This window comes from Neodiprion pinetum, chromosome 4 (genome assembly GCF_021155775.2).
Source record: "Neodiprion pinetum isolate iyNeoPine1 chromosome 4, iyNeoPine1.2, whole genome shotgun sequence".
Lineage (NCBI taxonomy): Eukaryota > Metazoa > Arthropoda > Insecta > Hymenoptera > Diprionidae > Neodiprion > Neodiprion pinetum.
In genome coordinates, this window is record NC_060235.2 from 27532444 (window position 1) to 27547380 (window position 14937).

At 35.5% G+C, this 14937-nt stretch overlaps 2 protein-coding genes across 2 annotated transcripts; both read left to right on the forward strand.

The window, feature by feature from the left end:
* The first annotated feature begins 1960 nt into the window (after positions 1-1960).
* RagA-B (Ras-related GTP binding A/B) lies at positions 1961-6052 on the forward strand. The gene is made up of 6 exons (XM_046620466.2): positions 1961-2380; positions 2528-2627; positions 3645-4029; positions 4094-4309; positions 4398-4513; positions 4971-6052. The coding sequence occupies exons 1-6, from the start codon at positions 2369-2371 to the stop codon at positions 5060-5062; spliced, it is 921 nt and encodes a 306-aa protein (XP_046476422.1). The 5' UTR covers positions 1961-2368; the 3' UTR covers positions 5063-6052.
* A 311-nt stretch (positions 6053-6363) lies between these two features.
* Positions 6364-10689, forward strand: CAHbeta (carbonic anhydrase beta). Its single transcript, XM_046620467.2, has 5 exons — positions 6364-6659; positions 7456-7540; positions 7760-7947; positions 8034-8225; positions 8483-10689. Exons 1-5 carry the CDS (start codon positions 6567-6569, stop codon positions 8690-8692), a joined length of 768 nt encoding a protein of 255 aa, XP_046476423.1. The 5' UTR covers positions 6364-6566; the 3' UTR covers positions 8693-10689.
* Positions 10690-14937: the final 4248 nt, after the last annotated feature.

Sequence of the window (14937 nt, forward strand, 5' to 3'; positions counted from 1 at the left end):
CCGATAGGGGTAGTAAATCTAGTAAATATAAACGTATACCGACAGATCTCCGTGTATGTGAAAACATCGTGCGTCTAATTGTAACGGCTTGGGTCAAAAGTCGCAAGATATGTCTCAGTGCGACTCTGATTCATTATCACAACATTGCCTTACAACACGCGGTCAGTGTGCGCCGACCGGGGCCGACGATCTATAAACAGCGTTTAATATTGTCGCAGTTCGTTTTTTATCGATCGAACATCATGAGGATACTGTATAGCTTATACTCCGGAGATTCGGGATCGCCGCTTCCATTCTAATTTACGCAGATTCCCGCGGTCGGAAGAAGTGCGAAATTTTATAATCTACCACGCAAAATCTTTGCATCAGACTTATGGTAGCTTTTCTATCCTTGGGTCATCCGAGTTTACCAAAGTAACACCGTGAATAGGGAGCCGTCCGTTAATTACGTAAGGACTTTCATGGAGGGGGGTATCCAACAATCTGTCCCTGCTTAATTTATGGATGGTCCCAAGGCTTGAGAGGTACAGGAAAAGAAGCAGCGTCGACAAACCGGCATATCTCGTCTGCTAATTAAATATATCGGAGTCTGTCTTGTGAGGCATGGGTGAGCAATATGGCGCTGTAGTGACGAGAATGTTTTTGTGAAAATATATCACGCGAATATTGAGGTATATGAAATATTTCCTGACAGCAGTAGGACTTCAGTTTTGGTACATCGAATTGGTGCAGAAATAAATATTTGTCAAAAAATAACTTATATATAAAAAACATATGGGACTCTTTATATAGTATATCTTTTGCCATCAGGCAAAGTCTTTTGACATTGATATCGGGCGTCTTGACGTTTCGGTCCGCCACTTGATGGCTGGATTTAAGATTCACAAATGAGAAAAAGCGACAAGTCTGGGAAGTGGGATAACGTAATAGTCGGTTGGAATTGCTCGGTCCAAATGCAATTCAATGAAGTCTTTTCACTATCGAATTGTTTAATATTGACTGGATTATTTATTATGCTATCACGTAGTGTTACAAATTGTATTTTGACCTCTCTGTAGATATCGCTATTTGTTTTTTGTGTTTACTCAATTTCCTTTTTTCATCTAGGCGATATTACTATTAGCCGCACTACATAGGTATTGTATATACGTGATGACTGAGAAATTTCATTATTACAAATCATCAAAATGGGCTATACTTGATGATCACACTTCATGCTGAAACTACATGAATTAGTATATTATCGATTCATTTTTGAATCAATGTATCTAGCCTTATATTTTAGAACGTAAAGAAATTCGCATTGACTCAACATTACTTTTTTCAGATTGCTCAACTAAATTCTACATGTATAATGATTTGAAGAGCAAACACTGCTCTAAAAAAAGGAATACTTCATGTTGCTTTCAATCACTGGTTAGAAAATATTAAACTTTTATCCGTACTGCATGACCAATAATTTGCAGATTATTTCATAAAGCTTAGCAATATTTCAACAGGATTTCGGAAGTATTTTATACATCAAATCAATGTTTTTCAGTATTCATCCTGCATCACAGTCGTCGAATAAGCGATCAATTCGCGTGACCAGATATAAAAATAGCCAGAAATAATTTAACTTTTCGCAGATACATTTGATTTCTTTGACATTTTTATCGTCAAGATATTGGAAATCTTTTCATGCAATGAATATTTTGTAAGAAAACCCTAGATTCTAAGTCGTTACTGATCAACGCCTTACTTACTACGAACACATTCCTAACAACCGCTGCTTGGCTCACTCGATAATTTGCCGACGGAACAGATTTCCGCTCATTCTCCCATTCCACGATGACGGAACCTTACCTAAAGTCGGAGTTGATCCAATGAGCTTTGTTCCCACCGATGGTTCAGAGAATTCTGTCGCACGACGTTGCGCGAAGCGAGTACTACCTATATTTTGTAGATGGCTAGGGCAAATTCTGAGACGTTTAACAGTACTTGCTGAATGGCAGGGTAGAATGTGGTTACGCACGATTGTCGTAAGAATAAAGACTGGTGACATTTATTGTGTAAATTGAAAATTCATGAAGAAATGAGCAGCAACAAGATTCAATCCTGTTCCGTACGGCGAGCGAGACTCGTTTCCAGCGCTTGATAAACGGCACATTTGCTGCACCAGCCGCCCCAGAGGTCTATCAACAAGTATTAATCACAGCCACTATTTGATAGCAGACAGCAGCACCACACTTAGCAGTACTTTGACAAGAGATTGACGGTGCTCAGTGGGTGTTTTCACTTTTCGCGAATTGGGCCTTCTCATTTTGCTTAACTCGGAGCAAGTTTTTCCACCTGACACACGTTCCTGACGAACATCAAAATTTCCACGATGAAGAAAAAGGTTCGTCAACGATACCAGAATGTACTTGAATACGCAGCTCATTTATCACAATTCGGCAGCATCTGCGATGCTCTCTGCGTGACGATTTACCCTCGCAGTTATCGCCTGTTTTCATCTTCAATAACACAATTCTTCGCTCCTTCGCAGGTTCTATTAATGGGCAAAAGTGGCTCTGGCAAGACCAGTATGCGCAGCATCATATTTGCCAACTACATCGCTCGGGATACAAGGCGTCTTGGAGCAACCAGTAAGGATTTTGCGCCCTACAATACATTCGGTTTCAACTCTGTTCATCTTTGTTCCAACAAGATTGATTGAGCTTGACCTTTGGACTCAGTTTAATTAGGGAGAGGGAAAAGATGGAGAAGGGGCAATGGGACAAGGACATATATGCGTTAAAAGCTATCAACCAGAAATAATTCTCTGATAGTGTGATACTTCGTTTAATTATTACTCACGTGACATTCGTCAATCCCCTCGTATTTGGTTATTAGCTTATGAATTGGTGACAAGAGATATGTCAGTCACAGAATCCTGGGATTTTGAATGTCTGAAATATCCTAGAAACTTACGCTAATAATCAATTTAAAAAATTGGAGAAATATGTTTGAGCTTTTCTTAGCTTTTGGGAATGTCTCCGCTTTTCATCAATGTCCGTCTTTTGTACTTTTCCACTTGTCAATATTCTTTGATTTTGTTTTGAGAACAGCCGATAACGATTTATTAAAGCGAATTACTTATATGTTTCTTTGTTGATAAAACTTGATTGTTTATAATTTTAATTAGTTCATATAAAAGTACATGCAATCACTTTTGTTGAAAATAGTCGCCTTTTTCTAGCCTATTCACCAAAGGAAATTACTATTCCAATAATGTTACTGAAAGATCAAGTCTTCAGTCCCAAAAACTCATGGAATATTTTGAGTTTATTGTACTGTAAACCATGACATGCTTGTCATTCCTTTAAAGAAACCTTTTTCTATTTTGTAACTAACTTTCCGTGTTCATCTTTTCAAAAGATGTTCTGTAGTTTTCTCCTCACGAGAGCACCCAATTTATGCTCTCTGTGAGAATGAATGCCTTACCATTTTATTTTGGAGTTTCATTACTGTATGACAAACCTGGATTTGCCAACTTGCGAAGGTCTGATACATCTCAAACACCAATAGAATGTGCTCAAAGAATTTAAAATAAGATGATTGTAAGATTGACTTAAGTTTTGTACATATTTATTTATTGTATGTTTACCGTTTTTCTTCAACAGTTGACGTGGAGCACAGCCATGTTAGATTTCTCGGCAACTTGGTGTTGAATTTATGGGATTGCGGTGGTCAAGAAGCATTTATGGAAAACTATTTTGCTTCCCAAAGGGATAACATTTTTAGAAATGTTGAAGTATTGATCTATGTGTTTGACGTCGAGTCTCGAGAGTTAGATAAAGACATGCACTATTATCAAAGCTGCCTGGAAGCCATTCTGCAGAATAGTCCTGATGCCAAGATATTCTGCTTGGTCCACAAAATGGATTTGGTTCAGGAAGACAAAAGAGATTTGATATTCAGAGAGCGTGAAGAAGATCTGAAGAGATTAAGCTTGCCATTGGAATGCACGTGTTTCAGAACTAGCATATGGGACGAAACACTATACAGGTAACACAAAACGTATCACATTTTTGGCAGATATTAATATGTATACATTTTTCTACTTTTACAGAGCATGGTCATCAATTGTTTATATGTTGATCCCAAATGTTAAAGAGCTAGAACTAAGCCTAAACCAATTTGCGAATATCATAGATGCGGATGAAGTTCTACTTTTTGAACGTGCAACGTTTTTAGTAATCAGTCATTGTCAAAGACGAGTGCACAGAGATGTTCACAGATTTGAAAAAGTCTCGAACATAATCAAGCAGTTCAAACTTAGCTGCAGGTAATTTTTCAGACATTTAAAAAACTTCTACTTTGTGACTTGAGTAAAATATCCGTATTAATATTTACTTATATTCTGTGTTTTTCAGCAAATTGGCGGCACAATTTCAAAGCATGGAAGTGAGAAATACAAATTTTGCAGCCTTCATTGATATCTTTACGTCAAATACATACGTCATGGTTATCATGTCCGACCCAGCCATACGTAAGTTCACAGACTGCGATTTAATGAAGGATTTATCTTTATCCAATTAACACGAGTTTAACGGACACGGTGCAAAATATCAAAACCATTATTACTTATCTCTGTAGTCCCATATCTATTGTACACGAGTGATTATAATTTGGCGCAAAAATTCAGGGACTTTTGAAGTCATATAAAGAGATCGATTTTAATTTTTGATATTATTGTAATCTACGGTTTTTATCGTCAATCGACGAACAGAAGGCAATTGAAAGATGTATAATTTTCGTAGTTCCATACTTGTTGCACACTTAAAATATGATTGTCACCAACATGGTCCGCATCTTGAATACGTTTTTAAAACCGTAAATGATCATGATAAGTGCTTCTTCCGCTTTTGGCTTCTTGACAAAAATAACACTAACTACTACTTACACAATTAATACCGAAGTTCAAAGTTTGATTTTTTAATTTTCAGCGTCAGCAGCAACACTTATAAATATTCGGAATGCACGAAAGCACTTTGAAAAATTGGAGCGTGCCAGTCAGAGTTCAGCATTGAGCAGATAGAAGTTACCTCGACCCAGGCGCAGCATCACCCGGGTCCAGTCAATTCACCACTGTTGAGATAATTCGATAATTAAAATGAGCAGTGACCACTATTAGCATGAAAATTGTAACTTATCTCCGATTCATGCCATGGCTAATGTGAGCATGAGATGTAGAGTCAATATTCTCAGTTTCTTTTTATATCCACTCTGTTTCTCTTAATTTAAGCTCACTATGAAGCCATTCGTGTTCTGAAAAGATACCCATTCTCTCTGTAATGATACGTTTTGTTGTGCGAATGATGAAGAAGGAAGTATTAATCACTGTCCCCCAATCGATTATAAATGATATGCTGTAAGATGCAAACACGTATATATACGTACATGTGCTGCCCATATGTTACTACTACTATTAATACTACTACACTGAACTTGATTATATCGAGGGAAAGAGTGCTAAAATCATAATTAAAACAGTTCAATATTGCAGAAATTCTAAATGCATATTCAGATGCGTTAGCTCATGTAATTTCTCAATTTAAAAACAAGTAAACTCGTTCTTTTCATCAATCGGTAATCTTGGAAGAAGCCGTTAAGAGTATACACAGCTTTCCATGTCCTATTCTATGGTTTCTAGCACTCGTTCTCTATTATTCTATTCTTAGGGTAAATTTGTGCATGCGTTCTCATCATTGTTCGCAAGATGTTTCGAAAAAAAACTCAGCTCCATAGATTCATGTAACATCTGGCTTGATAACTGATGATTTCGCGTAGATCAATTGTATAATAGACTATATTTGTATTATACATCATTATCTTATAAATATTCTGTATAATATTATTACTACAATTATTATTTTTATCTCAATTTGCTATCATTATTATTCTTATTATTATTGTCATCATACCATGGTATTAAGTTTATAAAATGAGTTTGATAAATGTGTGCTACTACTCGTGAATTTAAAAGAAAAAATAAGGAAATAACATTTATTAAATAAAACACTAAGGATCATTTCGTGAACTTTTTTGAAAGCACTGATTTGCAGTTATCCAAGTTTTTGGGATTTATCGCTACCAAATCAGATTCATGACCAATGAAGGACCAGATGAAGTTCGCAGTTTGCTAAAAGTATACTTTTTTTCAACACGTATCCCTTTTACATTCGAGCATGTATATAGCAAAGGCAGATATGTAATTCTAGTTTGCTATCGCGTATCTTTTGCGATAACTACGTAAACGTAATACCAGTCAATGCAATGTGGATGAATATTTACTACGTTGATTTTGAATTTCCCGCTAAAGATGTAGACATCGTTGTACAAAGTCTGTATGAGTGGCTGATAAGTTTTTGCATTCTTACAATTTCAACATAAAGTCGTAGCTCATGTGGTCGAGGTCTATTCAAAGTACACTCAATTTTTTTTACTCAACTGCGGTGGTGCGTGAAATCTTTAGAATTTCTACTTTACGCGAAGTCAACAAAATCGAGCGACATCGTGTGGCGCGTGAATACGTATCATAAATGGACAGGATACTGAAAGGTGTGATGAAGTACAGAAAATGTCACAGAGAGGGAATGGTAAAGCAATTCAAGCAGGTTAAGGACCATCCCGAAGTAAGTTGAAAGAAGTTGATTATTCGCCCAGTCATAGTGAAAGTAGACTTGGCTTACACGATTTCGACCATCTCACATTTCTCCCGACCTATTCCGACGGATTATTTACCATTATTTACTCATCTATAATAAGAAGACTCGTCACTGACAATGAGACAGAAATCACGATTCTCGAATTTAATTGCTACTCCATAATTACATTTAAAACTAAATCGTTGACCTTGATTGAAACAATTGACGAGTTTCGAAACTTATTGATTTTGTACTCATAGCTGCGAATCTACTACTTTGAAAAGTAATCTTGTCAAGATATTGTCAAATATTGAGCGCGCAACTTCTTCGAGAGGTCAAACAATTGCAGACTCGCAATACCAGGTCACATACTATTCGTTCTAACAACAAGAAATCTTCAATTTGTACGATACCTAGTAAAGTTACGAAAATTTACGTTCAACGTTGACCAGTGACCTTTGTAATTTAATATAGCTCTAAAGTCTATACTCGTGGTTATAGTTGATTTCTGATTAAGTACAGCCAGATTTCTACGAGAACGGCAAGCGATTGGTGACGAGTTATATTGCAATACTATTGGTTCGAGTACAGCGTTTCCAGAAGTCGACCGCCAGAAGTGCAGTCAAACCAATAGGCAGCCTGTATCTTGACATTTGTCAGTTTCATGAAAACTCCTCTAGGTAGCGCCATCAGGTCGCACATTTGGCGGGAAATACGAATGTCTTGTACACTTATAAAAATTTTTTAGATCTATTTCGTTAATAAAATATATTCCATTCAACAGCCAAAGGCAGTTTTCTTCACCTGTATGGACTCTCGGATGATTCCTACTAGATTTACGGAAACAAATGTTGGAGATATGTTTGTTGGTACGAAACTGGAAAATATTTCAAGTTGCAGCTACATAAATAAATTTTTTTTAATTACATGATCAAAGCAAAGTTCACTTTTCGATACGTGCATGTAGCTGTATTACGATACCATATTTTGATGCAAGTTTGAAATTTGAACATATCAAATTCTACTGTGTTCTGCAGTTTCAGCTGTAAATGGAATGTACAAAATTGATATCTGCTTTTAATTTTCAGTCAGAAATGCTGGAAATGTCGTACCGCACTCGCAACACTTCTCCGATGAGTTGACAATGTGCGAACCTGCTGCTCTGGAATTGGGCTGCGTAGTGAACGATATTCGACATATAATCGTCTGTGGCCACAGCGATTGCAAAGCTATGAATCTACTCTACGCTCTGCGTGATGAGGAATTTGCTTCTCAGGTAGCCATAAATAAATGTTAATCAATGAAAAATCAGACCAGTACATACTGTCAATGCATAAGTATATGAATATATTTCATTTCCAGGTAAACAGACGAATATCACCACTCAGAGCATGGCTATGTGCCCACGCCAGCAGTAGTCTAGCTAAATTTCAACAGCTAGAAATCACTGGGTTTCACGAGCCAATCATTTTTCAAGCCGAAACGCCTCTACGTAAATTTGTTGCCTATATTGACCCGGAAGACAAATTTGCCATCGAGGACAAACTATCGCAGGTGAGAAAAATTTGAGTGCATTATGCTTTTACCATATTCAGCACAGTTATAGAGTATCTTCAAATCTGATAATTTGGGAAAGTCAACATGAGTCTTGAAACTACATTAAAAATTTGAAATTTACCGCAACTGTTAGAAACTCAATGATTTTTCTAGAAAAAACTTTTTCTAAAAACTTGATATGTGAGATATATTGGTACACAACATTGTTTGTTGTTATTAATTGTATTCAAACTGTGTGATTATATTGTTTTCAGATCAACACTCTACAGCAGTTGCAGAACGTAGCGTCATATGGTTTCTTAAAAAGGCGACTAGAGAGACACGACCTGCATATACATGCTTTGTGGTTCGACATTTATACGGGAGATATATACTATTTTAGTCGAGCTAATAAAAGGTTCATCGAGATAAGTGAACTCACAGAAACTCCATTGCTTCGAGAAATAAAAAAATATTACTCGTGAGGAGTTCAAACTGGTGTTATCAGATTATGTTTAATATATTAATGCATATTTTTATAACGTTTAAGTAGGTACCCGTCATATCATTCACTTTGATCAAACTTTTCGAACAAGAATAATCTCAGTCGATTTCTATACACATTTATTACTACATGTGAATTACATTTTAGCTCAACGGAATTAGGTAGTGAACCGAATTGGATAATTTCAATTCTAACATTAAATTATCAGATAAGTGATTTTAATACATCAGTTCGTTTTATCGTTAACTTATGGAAATCTGGTTCGCAGTTAACGTTTATACCTATTATAGGCCTGAATAAAATTATGGACAATTATTGGCAAGAAAGTTCTTTTCTCTTTTATTTTGATAAGCAAAAAATAATAAATTATCGTTTGGATCTTTCGTTGTGAATTTTTCAACCGTAAAAAATATGTTTTTCTTTGTGTAAATAGCAATTGTTGCGTTGAGCAGAAATATTTGGCATACACTGATACAATATCTATGTTAAGTCATACGTGTAAACATCTATGGACCGCAATTACAATTTAATGAAATTCTGGGATCCAAGACTTGCTTTTATAGTTTTATTGTTATTCCGATCCGTAATAACTTCTCGACGCGTCCTTAGGCTGTTGTAATTATATAAATATTTTTCTTTTTTGGGATTAAGAATACTTTGGATAGAGAGAAAGTACGGTTGTGCAAGTTAGTTGAAGAACCTGTGAATGACTTATTGAATAAATACTGTACAAAATATTATTAAATGAATAAGTTACAATGATCTGGTTAAGTTTTCAACGATGATAGAGTTTGCTTAATTGCAAGCTACAACGAGCATAAGGCAAAATTTAAAATGACACTAAAATAATCAGATGTTACTAAACGATGATTGTATTTAATCATTTTATGAATTTATATACTTAATTTTATACCTTACAAAAAGTTTTGATTCGATTGTTTCTGTACAGTTGTCCGCGTTAGTACAAATATATTTAAATATGTTCCTTACGAGAAAATATTTTCTATTATAGAATCTCGGTGATCGGTCAATTAAGAAAACGTATTTTTAGTTAACGTTTCGACCCGGATATGGGCCCGCCTCAGAACGATTTATTTTTTAACTGTCAAAAATAACAAAAAGATTTTTTATAAAATAAACAATAGTACTAGAAGTAATCAGACTTAAATATTGTAGATGTAATACTCTTAGAGCTATTATATATTGTTGAATAGTAAGAACCTTATGATTAATTGAAATAAGGATGTCTTTAAGTGTTATTTACCTTTTGAATTAAGTAAGTGGACTAAGATGTAGTCGAATTCACAATTACAATTGGTGGAGACAGTGTTCTTTTGAGCGACAGGTAGACAATGTCAATCTTCAAGTTATTTTATATGTGGGAGTTAATAGTTGGAAGTCATTAATTAAAAAGATTAAAGAACTATATTTCTTCACAGTCAGTATGTCATTGTGTTATCTCCGCCCATACAACAAATATTGTTTAACCTTAACTACATACAAAAAATTTTTTTGTCCCCATTATACAGTCCTTTCTACATAACTTTTCTTACAAAATATTTATTGTTTTTCTGTATAATTGTTTATAATAGGTTCACCTTCACTCTGGATTACATTGTTTTCTCCCATCAGTCGTTATTCACCTGTTGACCCAATTGGTTCAACCAACAATATTTCGTTAGACATGTGGAACTTAATTATAAAGAGCCTACCTCCACTTCTTTGACACCTGTGAATTAATTTCATTGCTAAAAAGACCTTCTTTAATAACCTTTTAGCACAATGACATACTGACTGTGAAGAAACATAGTTCTTCAATCTTTTTAATTAATGACTTCCAACTATTAACTCCCACATATAAAATAACTTGAAGATTGACATTGTCTACCTGTCGCTCAAAAGAACACTGTCTCCACCAATTGTAATTGTGAATTCGACTACATCTTAGTCCACTTACTTAATTCAAAAGGTAAATAACACTTAAAGACATCCTTATTTCAATTAATCATAAGGTTCTTACTATTCAACAATATATAATAGCTCTAAGAGTATTACATCTACAATATTTAAGTCTGATTACTTCTAGTACTATTGTTTATTTTATAAAAAATCTTTTTGTTGTTTTTGACAGTTAAAAAATAAATCGTTCTGAGGAGGGCCCATATCCGGGTCGAAACGTTAACTAAAAATACGTTTTCTTAATTGACCGATCACCAAGATTCTATAATAGATTACATACGAGGTCGAGAATTCTTATTCATCAGAAAATATTTTCATTGTATTAGATGTTGATATTCATTTTATCCTTAGTCACACGATCTTTATGTTACGATCTAAGTATCACTAGGTTACTGTTTTTCTAACAAACAACAAGCAGCGGTGAAATATCTTCGCTAAAATTTCTTCAGCTCTAATTTGGCCTCCGGCCAAATTGACTTATTTTGTTTTCCTTACTATATTCAGGAAAATTTAACTGTATTAAGGAAATTCCCAAATTTAAAACCGTTTTTTCAAGCTGAAAATATTAACCAAAAACGTTTTCCTTGAAAGCACTTTATTTTTTTGTCAAGACCCAATATTTCCACACTAGTCCGTGTCGAAATTCGAAAAACGTGATTTTTCGATACACTCTAACATATTGTAACTTTGGGTGCCAAGCAATTAAAACGGGTTTTCCGATTAATAAGTTGACTTAGTGAAGACAGAAAATAAGATGGCCATAATCGTAAATTCAATACACTTGCCTGATAATGTTTGACACAAACAACCGATCCAAGCATCGAAACGTATTCGCAAATAGGCCACAGACCCTTCAGAAATAGATTCTAGAAATGAAGAAGTCGTACAGAATATCCTTCCTACCTCACGAAAGACTCGGTTGAGACACTACCTGCTATACAAATAATGATAATCCAAAATACTTGACGTTGTTTACACAAAGAGATGGATTCAGAATAAAAAAAGACTAAAGAATAGTTAACGAAAGACTGTCATTCAAATTATTTGCACGAGTAAATATAGGCAGTGCATTACTCAGTGCTTTGCGAGTAGGCCAAGTGCATTTTGTGGGAAACTCCTTCAAGATTTAAAATTTAAAAAGACAAACACAGCTTTCCGGTTCAAAATTCCGGAAGTACCCTGTAAAAAGAATTTTCGCTATGATTATATTCTTCACGTTTCGTTAATCTTTCTGTGCAAGTAAATTGATCAATGTCGAATAGCATCGATAAATTGTTTTGAATTATAAAGGGAACTGAATGGGATAACCGCGTAAAATCAATATTTTTCAGCAGCAATTCGCGAATTATAACCCTATACAGCGATTAAATTCGTGTCCTCCGTCGGGTAAACGTATTAATCCGAATTAAATCTCAATAAAATCTCTCGCCGAGAGCGCGTTGCGATAATTTAACGAATATTTTGATCTAGTCATCATGAGTGTAAAACCATGCATTCAACATCGAAACTTGTCGATCAGTGATTCGTTTTGCCAGATTGTGCAGAACTTTTCACACAAGTTGATTTATCATATTTTGATCAACGCGTCGTTACTGAATTTAGTTGCGACTAGTTTCAGGATTGAAAATTTTCCGTCTTGCCCCAATATCGAATTAATAATCATACTTGCATAGCAAAATTAAATACCCCCCTTATAAAATCTTAATCTATTGAAAACCGTACGTTGTATTGTCAATTTTCCATTAGATCGAGTCGAAGAACGGACACGAATAAATAAAGTCCGAAGTTTAAGGTCGTCAACCAGCTCCGCTTTCCCTCGTGCATTAGAACGAAGACTTCAAGATTAAGAATCACACGGCGCGAAATCGATTTTACTTTACGCGGATGGTAAACGGTTGAATTCCAAAATTTCACTCGCACAGTTCGGTATTAATTGATACCTCGCTGTAAATTATATATATATATATATATATATTGTGCGTGACAATTAACGTATGCGAGTTAAATACCCGAGAGATCCTTGATTGACGAATAAAAGTACGTTTAGATCAATTGGGTCAGAAGTAAAATGAACGGTTTCAATTATACGGTGAATTTTGGCGAGCGAATCTTTGCGTCCGGACGTTTATAACTATAATACTAAGTTTATAACGTGGGTATAAGTTGCCTGTATACACATAGATAATGGAATAGAGAGGCTAACTAGAGCGTGCCACTCCCGAAAGAGAAAGCAAAACAACGCGAAGGCTGGCTAGGCTTCGAAGCATGCGAAAATCGTCGAGGCACGCATTTCTTCGCTTCGCGGTAAAAGTGAAGATGCGCGCACAGGCTAGAAACGACCTAAGCCCTTCTATACGTATACGTATTCGTACGTGCGTGTCTGTATTTTGTATATATACGATACATCCGGCCAATTCTTTTGTGGAATTGATCTTTTTAATTGGACTCTGGCCGTTAACGTTAACACGATGCTTCGAAACTTTGTTATATCCGCTTGCGCGTGACGTTACGGTACATTTTTGCATCTTTTATTCGTCCAGTTTCGTTATTTATTGTAAGCGACATTTTTTTCGTTATTCACGGTATTCAATTTCAATTTTGACAACGTATGTATTCCAAGTGGATTTACATGTGGAATTAAAAACTGTGCCGTCTCAATCAAGGTTATTTTGAGTAAGATTAAGGATATTCGCATTTCTGGTAAATATATTTTATTGCAGGTTAGCAAAGAGAAACAAAAACCATGATTATTTATCTTGTCGATTAGCATTTGTCAAACTTAATCAGAAATAAAATTCGGCAAACCGCTAAATGCGCCAATGACGTTTTGCAGTAGATTGAGTAAGGATTGGTTGGCAAACAAAAAAATTATGTTTATTTGTGGAGGCATAATAGATTTGTGCTAAATTGATCGATGAAATAGAGTCTGCGAACCGAAAAGAAATGAATATTTCGCTGAAAAACTATTAAATTGCTCTCGACCTAAGTTTTCGTACAAGATTGTCTTCTAGAAATCTAAGAAAACTTAACTAATTTTAATTGTTTCGAAATTGTTTAAAATAATAAGTAATAATAGAGCAGAATTAACTAGGATTTTTCAGCGGATACCAATGTTTCCACAGCTGATTTTTTACTGAATTTTTTTCAAAGTACAATGCATCTAGAAAATCTTGACAGTAGCCTACGGAAAGAATATTTTTAAAGAATAATACAATAACTTCCCAAGCGAATTTTTTTGATTTATTCGGTTCGAGTTTGAATAATTCGAATTTCTCGAACCATTCGCTCAGAACCGCGAATATTCGATTCTCATTCTAAATGCCTTTAAAAAAAAATAACCGAATAATTCTGTCGTATTGACAAATATCGAATTTCTTAAAAGCTCTAACAGTTATCGTAGAGTTTTTTTCTTTTTATTTTTCAAGTTTTCCGATCGTCGTTTAAAAAAGTTTACTCAATGATATCTAGAAATCACATTTAATATCTTTCCAATAAAAATTTCGACCTCACACCTCTCATTCAACGACTATTCAAGTCAAACAATCATACTTAAATTACTAAAATAGCTCGGCCAATCATTCAAAGTGTTCGAAATACATACCTACATTTGACTCGAGCACTATTTGCACATCTCTTATACATAGTACAAAGTCGTCGTCAAGTTACAAAACATCAGCCAAAGCGGCGTATACTTTATTGCAAAGTAGATACGGGTAAAAATATATGGTAAATATGTCCGAATACGCGTGGGTGAGTTCACACGTAATCAATGACACGGGCGAGGAAACGAGAATTGTTTTTGCAACGGTTTAGACGCGAACACGGGCAGCGCGAGGCTGAAATCTGCGGTAGGTGTATAATGCCAATGTCCGCCGGGTCTCCCGTGCAACAAGAAATTCGTTTCGGTTGCAAAATTCGAGTGTACCTGACGTTGAGAATTGGGCAGCGGCTTGCACCTTGCGTAAATTGTGGCCAAAAATGAGCCCACAGAAACGCAGCGGGTGACGTGGTCCCCCGGAGTTGAAGAGGAACTAGGAAGTCATCCGAAACCCGCGCCTCGACCTCAAAGGACGAGAAATATACAACCTGCCCGTACCGCAATTCGTCAACTTGCTGCACCTTGCGTCGAAAATTGAACGGATCTACTCCGTGGTAAATAATACGGGCTATGTGCACCTCTATTTACTTATTTACCGTTGCCCTCGTGCATTTGAGACGCGTAAGCTTGGATCGCGTTTGTAGGTGTTTAAAATTGGAGTCCCGTCC